At 34.3% G+C, this 20,112-nt stretch overlaps 2 protein-coding genes across 3 annotated transcripts in view; one reads left to right on the top strand and one right to left on the bottom strand.

Annotated features, from left to right (window-relative positions):
- Window positions 1-4,058: 4,058 nt before the first annotated feature.
- LOC144964826 (phosphomevalonate kinase-like) lies at window positions 4,059-10,668 on the bottom strand. The gene is made up of 4 exons (XM_078899482.1): window positions 10,366-10,668; window positions 9,702-9,765; window positions 6,531-6,819; window positions 4,059-5,678 (listed from the first exon to the last, which is right to left on the bottom strand). Exons 1-4 carry the CDS (start codon window positions 10,443-10,445, stop codon window positions 5,539-5,541), a joined length of 573 nt encoding a protein of 190 aa, XP_078755608.1. The 5' UTR covers window positions 10,446-10,668; the 3' UTR covers window positions 4,059-5,538.
- Window positions 10,669-11,642: 974 nt separating this feature from the next.
- LOC144964827 (serine/threonine-protein kinase 17B-like) overlaps window positions 11,643-20,112 on the top strand; it is a 37,862-nt gene continuing 29,392 nt past the window's right edge. Inside the window, exons 1-2 of one of the 2 annotated variants that reach the window (XM_078899483.1) lie at window positions 11,643-11,842; window positions 16,330-16,485. In XM_078899483.1, the coding sequence (XP_078755609.1) occupies window positions 16,391-16,485 (95 nt within the window). In that variant the 5' untranslated portion in view covers window positions 11,643-11,842; window positions 16,330-16,390. Of the gene's footprint in view, window positions 11,843-11,956; window positions 12,037-16,329; window positions 16,486-20,112 lie in introns of those variants that run through there. The other variant, XM_078899484.1, reaches the window with a different exon arrangement.

Below are 20,112 nucleotides of genomic sequence, written 5' to 3' on the forward strand. Positions count from 1 at the left end.
TTTCCTATTCCCCTAGGCATTGTCTTATCCGGAGTCTACTGTAATTAGGATTGTTAAAAGGTATATGTTGCATTTAGAGAGCAGAGTATTCATATGAAAGGATATACATATATTTTAATCACTCAACTTTTCGATTATAAAATCAGGTGTTCAGAGCTTGGGTGCGAACTAGTAGAGACGTTAACACTAAATTATCAGATTTTGAACGAAGGCATTTCTTACATCATAATGATGTCAGCGTCTTTCAAAGCATGATACAAAGGGCTGTCAATTTTTAAAATACGTTATGTGATAGTGTCACTCACAGCGGGACTCGAAATAAGGACCCACTGTTTCAAAGGCGAATGTCATACCACAAGACCACAAAACCATTGAAAATGGCCCTGAATCGGGTGACCATTGGAGAGCATAATTGAAGCCCCATATGTACCCCAACAGGAACCAAGAGGATTAAAAAGTAATTTAAAAGAAAACACCTTAGCATTTATATACAGCAATAGCTACTCAATGCGCTCAAAGAGCTTTACAAATGGTCCCTAGCCAACAGCAACACTTTACATACAGGACGTGTCACCAGTTAGGTGATATTACATTTTTTTTCTGAAAGGGACAACGCTGTTAACTGCCAGGTACTTATTTTACACCTGACTACAGTGAGAGAATGTGAGTAAAGAGTCTTTTCCAAGGACTCAATTATGCACCATTAAGAGCGGGACTTGAACTCTGTATTCTCTGGTGAAAAGGCAAGTATCATACATAGCCGCGCTTGAAAAATTACACTATATAAGCCTAAGAACATATCTGTCCTTCAAATATCAATTAATTTAAATGATCCTCATCTTAACAAAAACTCTCAAACCTGGGACATTTTGCTGTTGGTCAGGAACCCTTTGTAAAGCACTTTGAGCACCTTTAGTGGATATTGCGCTATATAAAAAAAAAGCTCACGATCTTGCAAGATCCTAGGTTTAAGAGTTTTTGTCAAGATGAGGGTCATTTAAACCAATTGATATTTGAAGGACGAGTTTTCTGGCCAAATTTTTAAATACATGTCTTTCTAGAGTATGACAGTGAACCGGTAAAATCAGTTATTGCTATTGGGGTAATTACAGAGACCTTAACTCACTCCACCCTAGCCTTCTACCTCTGTGTGATCCGCTCACTCTAGATATTTTAGGTGCTTTTACCAAATGTAAAACAAAATTTACTCAATACAATTACTAGCATGAGTTTTATTTAATTACCAATATCGTGTAAATTGAAAAAAGTATCTTTAAAGACACATGCATACACACATACACACAAACACACATATGTTATCAAGTGTTCACAAAAAAACAAACGCGCCGCTATTTCTTTCTATCTTGTGTAAAAAAAGTTATAAAGATATCTTTTGCAAATTAAGAACAATTCTTTAATAGAAATGCAAAATATCAAATGAACGGTTTTTGAATAATATAAAATCTTGTACACTATATAAAAGTTTTGATATCGAAAAGATGACGCAACTTATTGTGACATTTGCGAGTTGTAAAGAAGACACTTGTTGCTATGCCTGAGAAACTCTATGCTGATAATTACATAAAACTATTGGAAAAAAATCTTTTGTTAGACTGTGAACACCTTTATCCAGGAAGCAATTTCATTTTTCAACAAGATGATGCTACATCCCATAATATGAATATGAGCAAAAGAACACAAGCTTTTCTTCGAAGTAAAAATATTTAATTCATAGGGAAAGACAACTGGCCGCCTCAACCACCTGGCCTGAAAACATGGATTACGCAATTTGAAATTCTTTGACCGAGAAGGTTTAAAGTGGACAAAGATCTGCATTCACAGAAGAAACCTTAAGAGAAATAATTATTTTATGCTGGGAGGAGATAACCATTAAGGAAATTCGGAAGTGCATTTCGAGTTGAAAAAAGAGTCTACGTTGAGTCATTAAAGAGGACGGCGGTGCTATTAATCACTTAAAGTGCTAATTTTGTAATCGTTGGACCAAAATAGGCATGTGAGTGTTCTATATAGACGATTTCTTACATGATGAGGAGAATCATGAGAATCATTGTATTTCTGACCGCGGTTTATAAAAAATCACTGTATCTTTTTTGATTATTGATTCATATTCATAAAATTTTGACAATCTAGGTATAAGAATTTGTTTTATGAATTTGAAAGAAATCCAATGAAAAGTCTCAGAGATACAAGCCAACAAAAAGTAGCGCATATTTTTTGTGACCACCTGATATATATATAGATATATACACAAACACATCATCAAAAAGTCAGAAATAAAATCTTGTTTCGGATAAATCTTAAAATCTTGACAAATTATAAACATTGAGTCGAGACTCAAAATGTAAAAAATAAAATATGTATATTCTATAAACTTTGATTTTAAAAAACTGGCACCAAAAAATCTCAATAGGGACATGTTCTCGTAAAAAGAGGCATGCTCTTACTTATGCATTTAAATGTGTTTCTTGGAATAAAAAAGGCTTAATGATTGCATCATGGAAACAAGGTCAAGGAATGTATGAAACAATAAAATATGATCAATATCATTTTCAAAGTAATAATGTATTTATATATAATAAAATAGAGATTAACTGAAACTACGGGGACTTCGTAATCAATTACATATTAGACATGTTAATGTTTGCATACTGAGGTTGCTTATTCTCGAGCACTACAGTTCTCTTGGTGAATATTAAGCTGTGAGTAGCTGTGGACTGTAAAACTATTGAACAAAATGAAAAGTATCAAGGGATGCTACTCATTCCTAAAGTTGTCTTTCATTTTCCTGAGTTACATAACTTCAGTCAGAGTCAGAGTAAAATGTTTCGAAAGTGTCTTAATCATGACAAAAAAAGGAAAATGGCATTTTTGGTTAAGTCGTATTCAGACTGTCTACAGTCATGAGAGATGCAATACAGTAATAGTAACCATGTCCTAACTGTGAGCTGAGAGATTTTAATTTTAACCAGATGCTTTTAGGATTCATAGACAGGTTATATTTGCTTAGAGTGTAAATGTTGTAATGCATAGTTAAAAAAATAAAAACACAACAAAAGACGTGAACTTTTATTTAGCACACCAAAAAAAAAAAAAAAGCCCTTTACAACAGGTCCCAACAGCAAAACTGAACTGCCTATGAGGTGTCATTGTAATATTTTTCACTTCGATCAACGACAGCGTTGTGTCTGCTCGTTATTCATCTAATACCAGAGTACGGTGAGAGAATGTGAGAAAAGTCTTTTCCAAGGACTCGACTTGGATATACCCGCAGTAGGTCTTGAACCAAGGATTTACAGTTCAGAAGCCAAATTTTATACAAGACCACATAGATGCTCTAAAAGTTGCTATCATCTGAGGAAACTTAGAACTAATAGTCGAGATAGTCCAATGACCAAACAAACATTGTATCTGAGTGTCATCCTCGCTTAGTGAGCAATGTGAGGACGATTTATCTTGTTGAAAATGTTAATGAGCACAAATGATAAAAAAATGGCGAAATGTGTTGGCCATCGAAAAGTATGAGATTCATTAAATTGAAATCAGATAATTACAGAGCACCCGAAGGTAACTTACAAAACATTTAAAAAATTGGCAATAACTTGACATTGCCTTCTATTCATCAATTTATATATATATATATATATATATATATATATATATATATATATATATATATATATATATATATATATATATATATATATATATATATATATATTATTATTATTATTATTTTAATATTTACCACAATGTTGGAGTCAGTCTACATCGATGTTTCAGGCCTTTTAGCCATCGTCAGGACTGTGTTTTACATGAGTTTGGTTTGTTGTCTGTTGTTGTTTGAACAACATCGATGTAGACTGACTCCAACATTGTGGTAAATATTAAAATAATAATTCGCTCCATTGCTACATGTCGAGCACTATCTGTACCATATTTGTATCAAACACGATTCAATATATATATATATATATATATATATATATATATATATATATATATATATATATATATATATATTATATATCTTACAAACACACCTGCACGCTTGCTCCCGATCAAGTCAGGAAAAGTTGGCATCTCTATATAATGAATGTAATACTTGATACACTTGACTTACATACCATTATTTCTGTTTTCCCTCTCTTCATCTAACACTATGACTTAATTCTTTCTGTTTAAATAAGTCAGTCAATCACAGTGAGTTGATTTTAACCAGAATTGCTTCTGAAGTTTTTGAGGTGATATAAAATTTGGAAACAACAATAAAGAAAGAGAAAAACAAGACTGTAGTCGGGTGGTGATATCGAGTGAGAGTTGCCTACTCAATATACATTTGGATCTGTTATGACTGCTTTCAGCCATATACCCTAGTCTCATTGGCACATTGGGATAATACACATATATATATATTTAATACTGTATATCACTTTAAAACATGGTTCATGACTCTTTGAGAAAACTAAGTTGTTAATACAATATAAATATTATTGTGTCAATGAATGAAGAATGCTAAATAGTAATAATAATAATAATAATAATAATAATAATAATAATAATAATAATAATAATAATAATAATAATAATAATGATAACGATTCTAGGACGTATTGTAACTTCTAAGCCATGCTAACGGGCACCCTTCCATGATGATGATGATGATGATGATGATGATGATGATGATAATAATAAAAATTCTGTTAAAAGTTGCATAAAAAAACAACAAAAAGTAAACCTTTAACTATTCAATTAGGAGCGGGCACCTATATCACCAATAATGAGAAATATAAGATATAGAGAAGTGCCAGATGAAAACGGAATAAAAAGATCATGGTGCTAGAGATCAGAACTTGGGATCCAATTCCTTGAGAGAGAGAGAGAGGTAGAGAGAGAGAGAGAGAGAGAGAGAGAGAGAGAGAGAGAGAGAGAGAGAGAGAGAGAGAGAGAGAGAGAAAGAGATTGGGTGAGCAGTCGCAATAGCCACTAAGCCATCCAGCTTCACATTTGTTTAAATGTGTATTTCTTGTTTCATACAAAGAAGAGGTTATTGAAAGCTAGTAGGGTTAGTGAAGCAGCCTTGTTGTGATCTCCTTGATAGTTGAAAGTAGGGAGTCTGCACGATAGGTACCAGGTTTGAAAGCCATATTTGTATGGCTGAAGTGGCTCTCTCTCTCTCTCTCTCTCTCTCTCTCTCTCTCTCTCTCTCTCTCTCTCTCTCTCTCTCTCTCTCTCTCTCTCTTTCTCAGCCAGACAGAAGATGTCATATCAACTGGATCCCAAGTTTGGCTCTCTCTACACACCATGATATGTTTATTCTTGGTTTTCATCTCTATGCCCTATATCTCTCATCAACTATTACAAAAATGTTTGGGAGCCATACTTTGTATGAAACTCAATTAAAACAAAATCGTTTTGAATAACTTAATGGCACATTTTTGCAATGAATAAACCTTTTTTTTTCTGTATTATTTGTTTTATTACATTTTAGGTGCAATTAAAACATTATGTTTGCAAATACTATTTTGATAACAAAGTTATTTTACTCAAAAGATCATTCACATCCCGTTGCAATTGCTCATCATCCTCATTATTCTTGATGACTATTGTCCACTCTACGCCTGAGTCAAGGCCACACTCAGATTCAATGTCATCCACACCTATTTTTAAAAATAATAAAATGAAAGGTATGAGGTTGTATTAATTTCTGATATTTTTATAAAATCAAAAATTTATTACTGACTACAGACAACTTTTAAGTAGGCACAAAGCAAGTTTAGTATGGGATGAAAATATTCCAAAAATAAAAGTACATTTATTGAATTGGTTATCTTGGAAAATCTCCAGATTAGTCTAATTTTTAAAATAGGAAACAAAGTAAAATGTATGTAACAAATTACATTATAACAAAACTACCCATCAAAACAATATGGAAGCAAGCAAAAGCAGTTAGGGTAAATACTGGTACTAAGCATTAATGAAATTATATGGTCACACAATGAATCTCTATCATTAAGATATTTAAAAAAAATTCTACCAAATATTTACTACAATCTAAGTGATTTATCGGCAAAAGCAACTGTTCTTGTGTGCACTGTCAGCGCTATTTGATTTAAAGAAAAGTAGAGTGATATGTCTAAAACTGTTGTTGGCGATTGTCTCATCAGAGGAACAAAGTCATACCTGTTCAACAACATGCTTGTAGTGTTATGAAGTGTAAACTTTTGCAAGATGTTATGACATAACAAATACCCTCAATACCTTTACTTATTTCCATATTTCCTTTCACCTGTTCATCCATATATTTAGTACAATCAATTCTGCCCCAACAGCAACTTTTTAATGTGTAATACCTTTGCATCGTGTTTCCTACATAAATGGCCTTTCCATAGAGTCACCTGATTTAAATGGTCTTTTTTATTTGCAATTTAGAAAGACCATGATTTAATAATGTTCTAATTCATAACATTGTTAAATAATTATATACCAGAATTCATTGGAAAAAATCTCACCTTTTGTATATACAAATCCCCTTTTTCCTCTAACAGTCTCCTCTGCAAATATTCTGACCTTGATCAGACAGTGAGGATAATTTTCTTCAAAATATTGCACATCTGTTAACCGCCTTGCATCACTGATTATCCATACATCTTTATCACTTCCTTCCCCACTAGTGGCCAGACGGCAGAAAAATCCAGGGTCCTTTTTCCTCTTCTCCTCTCCCCACGGAATCATTGCTGCTCGATACTTTTCTTTGTAATCAGATGCATCAAGAAGACGCTCATAATCCAAATTATGCTCCTATAAAAAACCATAAACAGAATTTCAAAGTTTCAAATTCAATTAAAATGTCAAATTATTAATCTCATGTTAATATAGACATTAATAATTTTCATAAAACTACAGTGGTGCTTTAAGTTTAACGTCATCGGAAGTAATGAGAGCTCAGCAATAACAAGACTTTTTCAAATCCCTAATTGCATTTGTTTTTAAGGGTTTTACAATGCTTGCAGTGTCAATAAAAATGAAGAAGATAGGATTGTTAAAAATATTTCAGATTTACAATTAAAACACCAGAGAAAATGGAAGACAAAGGGGACTGGTTCAAATAGGAAAACAGAAGTAGATTCCAAGAAACTGTCATTGTTCTTAGTTTGAGATCACCTAAAAGTTCCATCCAGACACAACAAGATCCCACTAAAATCCTTCCAAATATTCTCATTCCAAGATGGAGACAAATAGCAACTATGAAAAGGAATATAAGAATAGGGGGATAGAAGACACAGCATGGAAGGTTTAAAGAAGTATTGCCTAATTTTCTAGGGGCTATAAGGTATGAATACAGTAGGTATATACAATGCAACTGTTAGATAATGACACTCCCGAATAACAACATCGAATTCTTGTCTCAATTTTATTTTTTTGCTATATATTATTTGTAGTAAAAAAAAAACAACTAGCGATGTACATTTTAGTAAAACCATGTTTGTAATATTTTTTCCAATGACAAATTGTTTTCATAGTGTAGTTGATTATTTATTAATCACAACCAATGAGTTTTTCAGGAGGGGTCAAAATGTTTGTAGTGTTTGGCCAAATGACATTTTATTTGGCAACTTTTAATGTCGATATTAATCACGAGGACCTCTGGCAGCAGCAGCTTCTAATGGACTCACACTACAATATCAATATGGTCTATCCAGGTGGCCAATTGATTGCCACATTTATAAACAGTGCCAAACTGAACCGGTAGCCTTGTCATAGCACAACGCTCGACCAGATGTTCTGTGGTTTCTTGTTCTTTGCCACATCACGTGGCACTATCGACAGTATTATTTAGCAATGACTATGAAAAATGTTTTTTTCTCTTTTTGAGGAAAATTTTTGTCTAAAATCCAAGCCCTATCTTCACTGAGTAAAAATGTTTTTTGATTTTGAAAATCCATTCATAAATAAACAAGTTATACAGTTTTAAAGGTGTCATTTATTTGGATGACCTGCAAAGAGGAAAAAAACGCAAAAATATGGGACGCTTTTTCGGCATTTTTTTTTCGACCTTTGGTTGTATCTTGCGTAATAAGTGGATTAAAAGGTTGAAACTTGGGATGGTGTTTTGTAAAATACGGGAAAAGTACTCGTCATATTAATATGAAATTTTACAAGCAAAAAGAAGAAATGTTCATGTATTACCTTGTCAGCGACAAAACCTCCACGCCCGGTAGTTTTAGAAATATTTTACTCCAAAGAGTAAAAATCTATTTTTAACGGTCTTCTGGTAATCGCACGAGTTTTGTCGCTTGACATAATCGAAAATGACCTTTTTTCTAACTGTGTGCCAACTTTCAGTCATATTCATCGATAAATAGCTTCGTAATTAATTTTTTAAAATAGCATATACGAAACGGCTTCGTCCCATATTTTGACGCGAATTCGGGCACTTCGTGAGTGAAAAAGAGGCCCAAAGATTTGTGCGGGGTAGTCATTGCTATATTATTATAGATCGTTGACAAACTCACTGATGAATTAAGAATTGAGATGTGTTCCATTGTATTATTAAAACAGTAACAAGCCTAGATAAATGGCGTTTGAGCACTGTTGACGATGAAATCATTGACAATACACAACCGAAAGTGAAAGCTTAACTGACCCTTTGTCAACAGAAAAATACACATTCTAACATGGTTTTGACATGTGAAATCACAGGCATGATATCCGTGCATTGTATCATTATTGCAGGTCTCTTCACATCCCCTTTTCCAACATTTTGAAACCCACAGAATTACGACATCCCTGGATAATGACATAATTTTCCGTTCCTGCGCACTGTCGAGGGGTTGCACTGTACATCTACTTCTCCTTCGTTCTGTTAAATTTCCCTTCAGATATATATTTAGGAGGCGTTTTTATACACCTCCAACGGTACAAAATGCACCATCTTTATACACCTCCATTGGAGGTGTACAAAAACGCACCGTTTTTATGCACCTCCGTTGGCGGTGATGGTAAATTAATGAAAATGTTGCTGCATACGTCCATGAGGTTTAAATAGTTTTAGATTGTAGTTTAGCACGCTGCTTAGTGATTACCGATGTACAATGATAATAAATTAAAGAATAATAACAATAATTTAAAAAATCAAAAGTAAAAAGAAACATGGCACACAAATACTGATCTCAAATAAATAAATAATTTCAGAAAATTAAAATAGAAGTTTTTTAAAAACATGATAAAAAGTTTTTGAAAAAAAAAAAAAAAGCAAACAAAAACAAAGTAAATCAAAAAAAAAAAAGTCAACAATGGGAATCGAACCCGGTACTTTCAAGGTTGGAGTCTGACAGCTTGTCCACTGCATACCTGACTGTTCATCACATTTAATAAGGTCTTTCTAAAACATTATTTTACCTTCAATGCAACTTCTATTTTCTGGTTTTATATTTCGATTTTTAAAATTATTATTATTTTTATATAAATTTATTAACAAAAACACCCTACAGATGTCACAATATAACTTTCGCCATGTCCAAATACAGAAACACAATATCGCGCATGCGTGACGGAGGTGTATAAAAATGATCCGTTAAGATACACCGTCAACGGAGGTGCATAAAAACACTACGATATATTTATCATTAGAATGAGGGGTTGGATATTTATTACAAATTTAGAAAAGTGTTATTGCGTACCTTTGCATATTGTGCCTTCAAGGGACCTGAAAGTCTCAGAATTGAGCATTTGCTTGATCCTAATCTGAATAAAAAAGAAAATATTTGAAAATTACTTAGGACGGACAAGCACCGCCAAGATAAAAATGAATAGAACCCAAAATTGGTATATTCTTGATCCAATTTTCTATATGTTTGAGCTTTTAAATAGCTTAATATCCACTCAATTTGCTAAAAATGCTTTAAAGGGGTCTCAAACCAACTGCAACAATCAACATGTAGGTCCAGACAAGACGTCAATGCCCCCATTTATTTATATTATTTCACAGAGTCAAAGTCAAAGCTGTTACTAACTCTGTTACTGTGACAGGCCAGGTCCCACTTTACAATTTACACATGTGTATGGCGAAAAAATGGGACTCAGCTCTGTGCCATCCACAGCGGGACTGGAACTCGAAGAACTAGGAATCTAAAACCTAAATCACTAAAGGTCACAAATTGGCCATCATTGCCATCATCAGCATCATACTACCAGTACCAGAAACCAAGAGTGAGCAGCCATTTTAATAAAAAAAAGGCCAAAAAGTTGTTTCCTACTTCACATAAATTCATATCCATTAAGTTGAATTGTCTTTGACTAAACATGCTTTTAAATCACATGCATATATCGATGTCATTTTCTTACTTATTGAATAAAATATCGCTGACGAAGTCCTTTCCAGATTTCCTTTTCCCACTGAACAGAACAACCGCTTTTGGTGCCATCGGTAAAGTAAATGTACACTTCTTGTTATGATATGTTGATCTATTTGGTACTCACTTTCTAATGACTCCTAAGATATAATTTGAAATAGAAGCAACTGAAAACGAACAAAAAATTGTAAACGTGAAAATATTTACAAGAGACTATAAGAGAAGATTTAGAGAGCTTGATACCCCAAGTATTCAGTGAACATTGAACATTGCCCCCTCAGTGGGGCCCTCAGACATCAATTTTACTTTCGATTTTAGGACTATTTACATCACATGATCGTAATGACTTGGTATTTTTAAACAATATCCAAAATACATAAACAAACGAATAGATAAATATTATAATAAATATACAGATATATAAATAAATAGATAAATAAATAAGTACATATAAATAAATAATTCAATAAATAGATGATACATAGATAAATAAATAATGAAAAAAAATGATGATGATGATGAATGAATGATGTAAATAATAATAATAATAATAATAATAATAATAATAATAATAATAATAATAATAATAATGATAATAATAATAATGATGATGATGATGATGATGATGATGATGATGATAATAATAATAATAATAATTATTATTATTTTTACCATTATTATTATTATTATTATTATTATTATTATTATTATTATTATTATTATTATTATTATTATTATGTTGATGATGATGACGACGACGATGACGATGACGATGATGAGAACGGTGATGCTAATGATATACTATGTGTCTGCTTTAAAAAAAACCCCACAAGATATCCAAAACTGATCATTGCGGGCTCAACGCTCTTCCTATTTAATTGAATTGTTACCTTTTAATCTGTTTCTGTTATGGATGAATAAGGACGGAGACAATTAATTAGAGTTACTCTCGTTGTCTCTGATAACGGTTTTTAGTCACAATCATTCTTAGTAGAATAAGAAGTATTAGAATGTTGGTCTATTCTGAAGCTGTACGTATAATAAATACATTTAATGTTTAATATTATGGTTCGGATCGACTATATTATAAAGAGATAGGGAGAGAAGAGAGAGAGAGAGAGAGAGAGAGAGAGAGAGAGAGAGAGAGAGAGAGAGAGAGAGAGAGAGAGAGAGAGAGAGAGAGAGAGAGAGAGAGAGAGAGAGAGAGTTTATTTGATCTCAAAAATATTTCGGGTTCTAAATTTGGTAGGCTACCGCCTCGTTTTCACTATGACCGGAAGATAAGGGTAGCTTTGTTGTGGGTATTGAAGTTGTAGTGTAGAGATTATCCATCTGAAAGTTATACATTAAGTACCGAGATTGTTCAAGAAGTTTTGTGACTTTTTATTTGTGCTTTATTTTCTCATTGGATTAAATATCTTTCGTAAAGTCAGTTGGATTTGCAATTGTGGAATTATTGACGAAGTAAAGTGAGTCCATACATGCATATTTATTTACTTGATGTTGTTTCACTCCAATCCAAACACACATTCACATTCACATTCACATTCATTCTACTCTAGACATCTAGAGTAGAAGATAGACTCTTAGAGTTCTACTGGACTTATCTTGGACTAGAGTACTAAACTGTTCAGCAGAATTGGTCAGTTCAGAGTCAGGGCAGGTAAAGGAAGACGATGTTTTATTTGTTATACTATCTCGGTCACTCTGTGTGCAATCAAAACTAAAACTGAATTTACTTCTCCAGTTTCTCTACTCTAGACTCTAGACTCTAGACTCTCCCTATTCTAGAAAACACCGTTAGTGCTAGGATCTAGCTCTAGTTAGAGAGTTAGACTAGAATGTATAGATATCTATCTAGTTACAAATACAGTGGAAGCACTCCCAGTCCCTGGCCTCCAGTCTTACTCTTCTTACCTCCATCCTTACATACTCTTACTTTGATTTTAGATCTTGTTTTAGTTTTAGTCAGTTATCTCTCTACTAGATAGTCACTGACGAATGTGTCTGACTTTATCTGGAAACTGGAAGTGTACAAAAGAATGAGACTCTCGACTCTCGGGAGGGTTTTGCACTTCGACTTCAGTTTGAGGGGAGACCTTCAAGCTACTACATCCCAAGTATTCTTGTTTTAGTAGTAGTAGTAGTAGTAGGGGGGTTTGGGAGGGGGGAAACTTTTTTTTCTTTAAAGTCTCCCCCCTCCCAAACCCCATACACTAGAACTTCTAGTATGGGGTTTGGGAGGGGGGAGACTTAAAAAAAAAAAGTTTCCCCCCTCCCAAACCCCCTACTAGTTAGAACAAGAATACTTGGGATGTAGTAGCTTATGGAAGGTCTCCCAGTTTGAGTTTAGTCAGTTAAGTTTAAGTGTGAGTGTGAGCAGCAGCAGTGGGAGTAAAATTGTGACCCCACTCGCTCTTTATAAATATGAAAGTTAAGGGCGGGGGGGGGGGGGGGGGGGGGGGGGGGTTAAGACTGGATATTGCCGTTCGCGTAGGGGGGTTCAGTAAAAGATGCAAAACTTTGTTAGGAATATCGAAGATATTTTGGTATCACTTGTTTTTCGTCTTTCAATTTCCTTTTAAATGGTGCCAAATTCCAAATAATGGAAAATTCATTAACATTTCAGTAGTTATTATTAATTAATGAGATTATAATTTGGCAATTCTCAAATACATTTTTTTTTAAAATTTCCAGCGTGGGTTTTTTAAATAAAGGCTGAATTCTTACTTAAGCAACAGAAAGCAGGTAGTACACAAGTAGATTAAACGACTTTATGCAGTTGACACCCGAATGTACTGATTTGATACACAAACAATATCCTTCTTTTAATTCCATGTCATGTATGGAGGACTGAATCAGAGATGTAAAATGTTTGAGATGGAATCAAACATATTGAAGATGGTGAAAAGACGGAATTGATATTATGTTGAAATACCATTGGAAAAAAATAAAGTTTTATTAACAGTCAGTCTGAATATCAATGGATGTCCGATACAGTCCTCTTTATGTCTTAAAAATCTTGGTGTCTATTTTGGTAACAATGTATCCATGCAGACACAAATTGAAAACCTTTTAAAATTTCTAATATATAAAGAAAATTACCACTATCAGAGATATTTGAGGCTTGTTACTACTTTTATTTTTTCACATATTGATTACTGTAATTCCCTTCTTTTAGGTGTAAGTCAAGATTAAAATCTCTCGTCATTCAGAACAGCGCTAATATGTCCCACTCCGTCCCAGTTCTCTAAGAACTGCACTGGCTACCATTCAGAGAGAGATTAACTTACAAAATTGCAATGAAATGTTTAAATGATGAAGCCCCTGTCTAATTAAAAAAACTATTTCATCCTTAGACACCTCCCAGATCACTAAGGTCTTCATCTGACTTTTAGTTCCACTTTCAAAGTTCAATTGTTTTGGTGGACGATCCTTTTCTGTCATGGGCCCTTTGTCTGGAATCCTATCCCTAGAATTATCAGTCAGGGAACAACCAACTTCAACTATTCTATTAATTCTTTTAAATCGAAACTAAAACATTTCTTTTTCACGTCTGCTATGTTAAATCTGAGACATACTTTATGGTTATTAACCTATATGTGACTATTTATAGGTCTGCATGTGTGTGTTTGTGGGGGGGGGGGGGGGGGGGGGGGGGTGCACAAGAGATGCAATTTTTTTTTTCAACCAATGTAAAGCGCATTGAGCATTTTATATAATTTTGATAATGCTCCATACAAATGCCATCTATTATTATTAATTATTATTATTATTATTATTATTATTATTATTATTATTATTATTATTATTATTATTATTATTATTATTATTATTATTTATTGTTCATGCCAAATTTTAGGGCTCTACTATATATGTGCCTTGTCAAATACCATGTTTTCATTGTCTTCTCATCATGGCTACCCGACGATATAGATATTCATATTGATATCTTTCAATTTAGATGTATTATTTTAGATTTAGTAAATAATGTTTTCACTGTAACTATTTTTTCTAAATGGGCACGATCAAATATTTCCACAAGCTGGGTGGATTTGTAGTGTAGTGATTAAGCTGTTTGACTCTTGATTGGAAGGTCGACGTGTACATATATGCAAGTCTGACATCCGAATGCAATTATGGACCTAGTTTAACATTGTTGTGTAATGGACAATAATTTTGTCATTTTTATTTGAGATTTCCATTACAACAATGAGCCCATAATAATTGGGTTTTCAGACCTGCAAATAAGTACACGTCATCCTGGGTTCAAATCCCAACGTGGACAACTTTCAATATTAATTTTTTTTTAGAAACTTCTATTCACATGTTTTCTTACCACTATTATTTTTTAAAATTTCCTCATTTATTGTTCCTTCAAAATATCACTGGGAAAATTCAAAGGCTCTGGCAGTTGAAATTCTATGCTATGCATGATATGATGATGTGATGTATAGACTAGACATCTAGTATTGTTAGGTGCTTTTGTAAAATATTAAAATTAGTTTGATCTTATTGAAAACTACATCATTGTAAAGAGCTTTTCAACACAAATCTAATGATACCAATTTTATAAAAATTAAATAATCAGACGAAAGTTCTGAATGATAGGACTAGTCTAAAGTTTGTGCCTTTGCCTTTGTTATTGTTATTAACTAATGGATTTTGAGTCCTTAAATGTCACATTTCTGTTGTGACCACCATTTCAATTTCAAATCTGGCCTAATGCGGCCTTTAGATTTAAGTAAAGAGGCAATTCGAACTTGAGGCAGAATAGTCTCTCGTGGCTTTTTTGGACTCAAATGCCATTGTTCATGCACAAAATATATATATATATATATATATATATATATCTCTCTCTCTCTCTCTCTCTCTCTCTCTCTCTCTCTCTCTCTCTCTCTCTCTCTCTTTTTTTTTTCTTTCTCTCTCATTAAAAAAACAAACAAACTGAACTCAAGTTGTCTGAATTGATAGCCAACCTGTATAAGAAAAATACCCTCCATTCCTGATGAAAATGTCCCTTTAGTTAAGTGACCAAGGTAGATAAATTATGCCCAACAACTTCATACAGTCTTAAAACTGAAACGACTTTGAAATGTCCCACTTGTCTTTCTTGATGAGTTTTAGCCTTTTGATCATTTATGAAGTAGCATAAAAATAAAACAGGTTTTGTTAAATGTACAGCAGTGTTACAGCTTCTGTGGTAGTTGCACTGGCCTTGACCTTTTTTATTCCCAGAGTTTTTGAATCATTAAGTATTTTGGATCAATCCTGTCTATTCTTTCCTTGTTTTCATGTCATTCCTGGTATTCTCAATGACATGCTTTGAGAGAATCACATTGCATTGTCCAGTTGTTTGATTCGTATTATAACAATAAAGTAACTAAGCTTAATTAACAATTAATTCACTCATTTACAGTGTGGCAAGGTGTGATATCCCCATCCATACTTAATCTCTATCAGCCTTGCTTATCATGTGAAATTACTCAGATGTCGTCAAGCAAATCGATTGAGTCGCATATCAATCTTGACGCCGACTAAGTCAGACAGCCTGAAAAGATTAACAACTGTCCCTTCTGCTGTCCATGTCCGCCTAGCTTATTAAGTAAACACATGGTCTATTGCATCATGAATTTTAAGGTTTGGCATCATTGATGATGGTTAGTGGCAGACAACATTTGGCCTGAGTAAAATAGAGAACTTTGTCAATCACTATTGGTTAACTGTCTGTCTAACCATTGACCATTTTGTATGCCTTATTAAAAATTATAGCACTGTTTTGTAGGAAGAATGCCTGTCTGCATAAATATTGTGCACATTGCCACCTTATACACTACAAAAATAGAGAGTAACCGACTATCTTAAACAGCTGTCAATCATTATATAGGTGTTGGTCATAACAAGTTGGACTGTAAATTATGGTTTTTAACACAGGCCTTTACTCACGTTATTTCAGGATCATTGGACAGACATTGTTGGGATGATGAGATGACAATTGTTTCAACGAGATTGGGACAATGAATGGGCTAAGCCCTGGCAAATATGTCCCCTCCACAAATATCAGTACTGAACCATTTAGTAGTCACTACACAGTGCAGGAGGATATTGGCAGGTAAAATATTTGTTCTAAACGTTGGTCCTTGTTGTGATGTTCGTTTAAATTTTCAATGCTATCAAGGGATATGAATTATTAAGTATTAGCTACATTTTAAAATTATACTATCATACTATTGATATAATGTATGTGCCTCTGATTAGCAAGTCTTCTTTTGATGTGGATGTTATATACAAATCTTGACAGACTTGATATGCCATTGACCTGTCTTTACTTTCTATGATTTTGTACTTGCTTTAACACTCCTCTTATTGTAATCTGAAAATACAAAATTGAGCTTTTTCCAAAACACTTTGATTGTTACATCAGGTGCCTGCATGCTGATATATCAATTTTAGTTTTTATGTCTTAAGCAAAGCTAAATTTCCAGAACAAAATTTGGGAGCAATAGTTTTGATATGAGACTGGTATCCAACAGACTATTTTTGGGGTTGTTTTATTTTTCCTGCTTTGTTTCATATACACTTGTTCAGATATTTATCTTACACCAGTGCCTTCTCCCTAATTTGTCGCTTTTGGTGTGAGAGTGAGACGGAGTCGCTTATACTTATAGATTGGGCAAAGGTGCCCTTGAACATAGAGCATAAGTTGTCAAATTTTTCTCCATCAATCTCTCCTGGGCCTCCAAAATTCTCTTCAGCTGGTTCCAAAGTTGAATCTTTCTTGGCCAACCCAGTCTCTTACCTTGTGAATTTCAAGTCAATGCCTGTCTGTACAAATTGACATTGCTTGCTGGCTTTCAGAGGATGTGACCAAATCATTTCCCCTTTCGTCTTTCAAATCATCAAAATGACAGGGCAAGTTCCTTAATGCATTTTCCCTTAGCTTGTTGTTGCTGGTCCTCAACTGAAATATATATTTGTTTCTTTCAGGAATTTAGGGTTATATCTTTTGCTGAAGTGTTTCTGTTCCATTGGAAGGACAGCTTTCATATTGGTGGTGAAGAAATATTTGTATTTTGTGGCAGTATTGATCTCTTTTGAATCTCAGGTTCTGTGGTGAAGGCTGATCTTGCTTTTTAAATTATGGCATTTACATCTTTATCACATTATCTGTTCCTCCATCTTCTACTCTGATTGATGTAACAACTGTTGTGGTAATTTCCATTTATTATCGTTTACTTTTGGAATCTTTAGACCAAACGTCGAAAAATTTTATTTTCAGATTTTTCAGTTTCATTTTGCATTGATCAAAGTAACTTGAAAGGTTATAACCTCGTAAGTGTCAGTGCATTGATAACGACAATAGCTTGGTGGGTGGACCGAGGAGAGAATCGTTTTCATAATTATAAATTAAATAAGTTGTTGCTTTAAAAGTAAAAAACGAAAATAAAGACTTGTTTCATGACCTGAAATGATAACGATGATATGATCGCCCTGGGTCAATGTCAATGTTAAAAACTTCATATATAGTTATCCCGTGTAATTACGCCTACTATACATTCTCTGATGGGACTTGTCTTTTTTGTTGTTGTTGTTGTTTTTTTGGTTTTTGTTGGGTTTTTTTTTTTTTTGTTCGTCTCTTCGCCTTTTTCCTCCTCTTCACGCTTTTGTCTACCTCCACCTCGTCAAGCTTCTCGTTCTCTCCTCACCTTTTTTTTCTTTTTCCTCTTCTTTCATTTCGTCCTCCTCATTCGTCTTTAGTCTTACTGATAACATTGGAATTTAAGTAAACATATAACTTCTTCCTGGAAATTCCAAAAGCGTGCGTCTGTGTGTGTGTGTGTGTGTGTGTGTGTGTGTGTGTGTGTGTGTGTGTGTGTGTGTGTGTTGATAAAATGGCAACGTAAAGGGAGAAGAAGAAATGAACCGTGCAAGTGTCACAGGAGTAACGGTTTCGGCTTGAGCCACACACATACCTTCACTACCCTAATCCGGATCAAATGTTACAGCTTGTGCCACGATTCATTTCATTTCATTTACCCCTGTTGTTGTTCTATTCTTTTTCCCAATGCAGATCAGCTGCTTGGGGCTGACTGCTGACGACGTCAAACGACTGATAAGCAAGCTTTACTGATCGGTATTATGACATACGTTCAATGAAAAGTCCCTTCCATTTTTAAATAAGGTGCTGGAAGAATTAATCATGAACATTTCCTGCTTGTTGTATTACAAATAAGTTACTCTCAGATTTCAAATTAAATACATGATCCGTTCTTTAAAATTTTCATTTCCACGATTGTGACATGTTTATTCACAAGACTACATTTAATTCCCAAGCAAGCCATATATCACAAAACTTTTGATTGCACACGGTTCATGACGCTTGTCGGGTTATATTTTTTTAATGTACTTAAACTTTTACATTACCGGAGTCTGCCTGAGATTCTTATCCCCCCGCCCCCCCTCTCTCTCTCTCTCTCTCTCTCTCTCTCTCTCTCTCTCTCTCTCTCTCTCTCTCTCTCTCTCTCTCTCTCTCTCCATGATAATCGTAATCTATTTTGGAAGTTCGTGAGAATTAGTATTGTGTCATCAAGGTTTTATTCTACAAGACTATTAGATAGGATTAGACATTGGCTATTGCAGCCTTTCTCACTGTATTCTCTTCCCGTCTGTGTGATGCCCCCGATGTTCATGTCTAGTCACGACCATGACTGACCGTGATATAGAGGGAGCTTTTAGGATGACTGAAGTTTTTACTAAATTTGACATGATATATTGCGGCATATTCAACAGATTGTTGAGAATTTTATTATGATTTTTATAGAATTTAATAAATGAAAACGAGTTTATGAAACTAACTCAAAGGATAGCAAGCGATTGTCATTTATAAAGCGTTACGTGAGAGAAACCAGTATATACTCCCGCTAATGGACCTAATGGTTTATGATGACTATCTGAGAAGAGAGTTTTACTTGAAACGGTATCGTTAATTTTAAAAAAAGAGTGTCTTTATGAATTTTCGGCCAAATGGTTTACAGTTCGCTATAATAGCTGTCGGGGGTCCCGATTGCTCAGTCGCTTCATACGCAAAGGGTCCGAGATCGATACCAGGTGAGGTCGGAATCTCTTTTAGAACCCCCTCCCCCTTCCCCAATCCCTTTTCCACCCAACATTGATAAGGTAGCTGGGTCTGTTTGATCTGGTGGAAAGTACTTTGCGATAGCCTAGCGTCCTATCCAAACAAGCAATCGTTATTGTCTGTTTCACGCGTAAGAAACCGGTAAAAACTCCGGCTCCACGAGGCCTGTGGTTCTGAAAGACTACATTTTTTTTATCATAGTTATCAGTATTGCCAGTGGACTACGCAACGGCTTCACATCGGTATTTAAACTCTGGGGAACCCATGGGCTGTATATTGTAATTTATAACAATACCGACCTCTCAACACCCTTCTACTCGCATTATTTCAGACCATAGGATCTATTCAATAGTAGCCCGTGTCCCCTAGCTCCGTTGTATTGTATTGGTAATTGCACCTTCAACCACATACTCGTAGCTTGAGGTATGTCCACCACGCCTTACGAAAGTGAAAAATTGGTTTTAAGGTTTGTGGGGAGGAGGGGAAGTTGGGGGGGGGGGGGGGGGGGGTGAAAGGAGTAGACAGTAGAAAATAACCTTGGGGTGGTGGTGGGGATCGTTTGGATTTCTTGGTGGGACCTTTAGTGAAACTGTCACCGTCTCA

Source organism: Berghia stephanieae, chromosome 2 (genome assembly GCF_034508935.2).
Source record: "Berghia stephanieae isolate SIO BIC M18660-M18661 chromosome 2, UCSD_Bste_1.3, whole genome shotgun sequence".
In the NCBI taxonomy this organism is placed as follows: domain Eukaryota; kingdom Metazoa; phylum Mollusca; class Gastropoda; order Nudibranchia; family Aeolidiidae; genus Berghia; species Berghia stephanieae.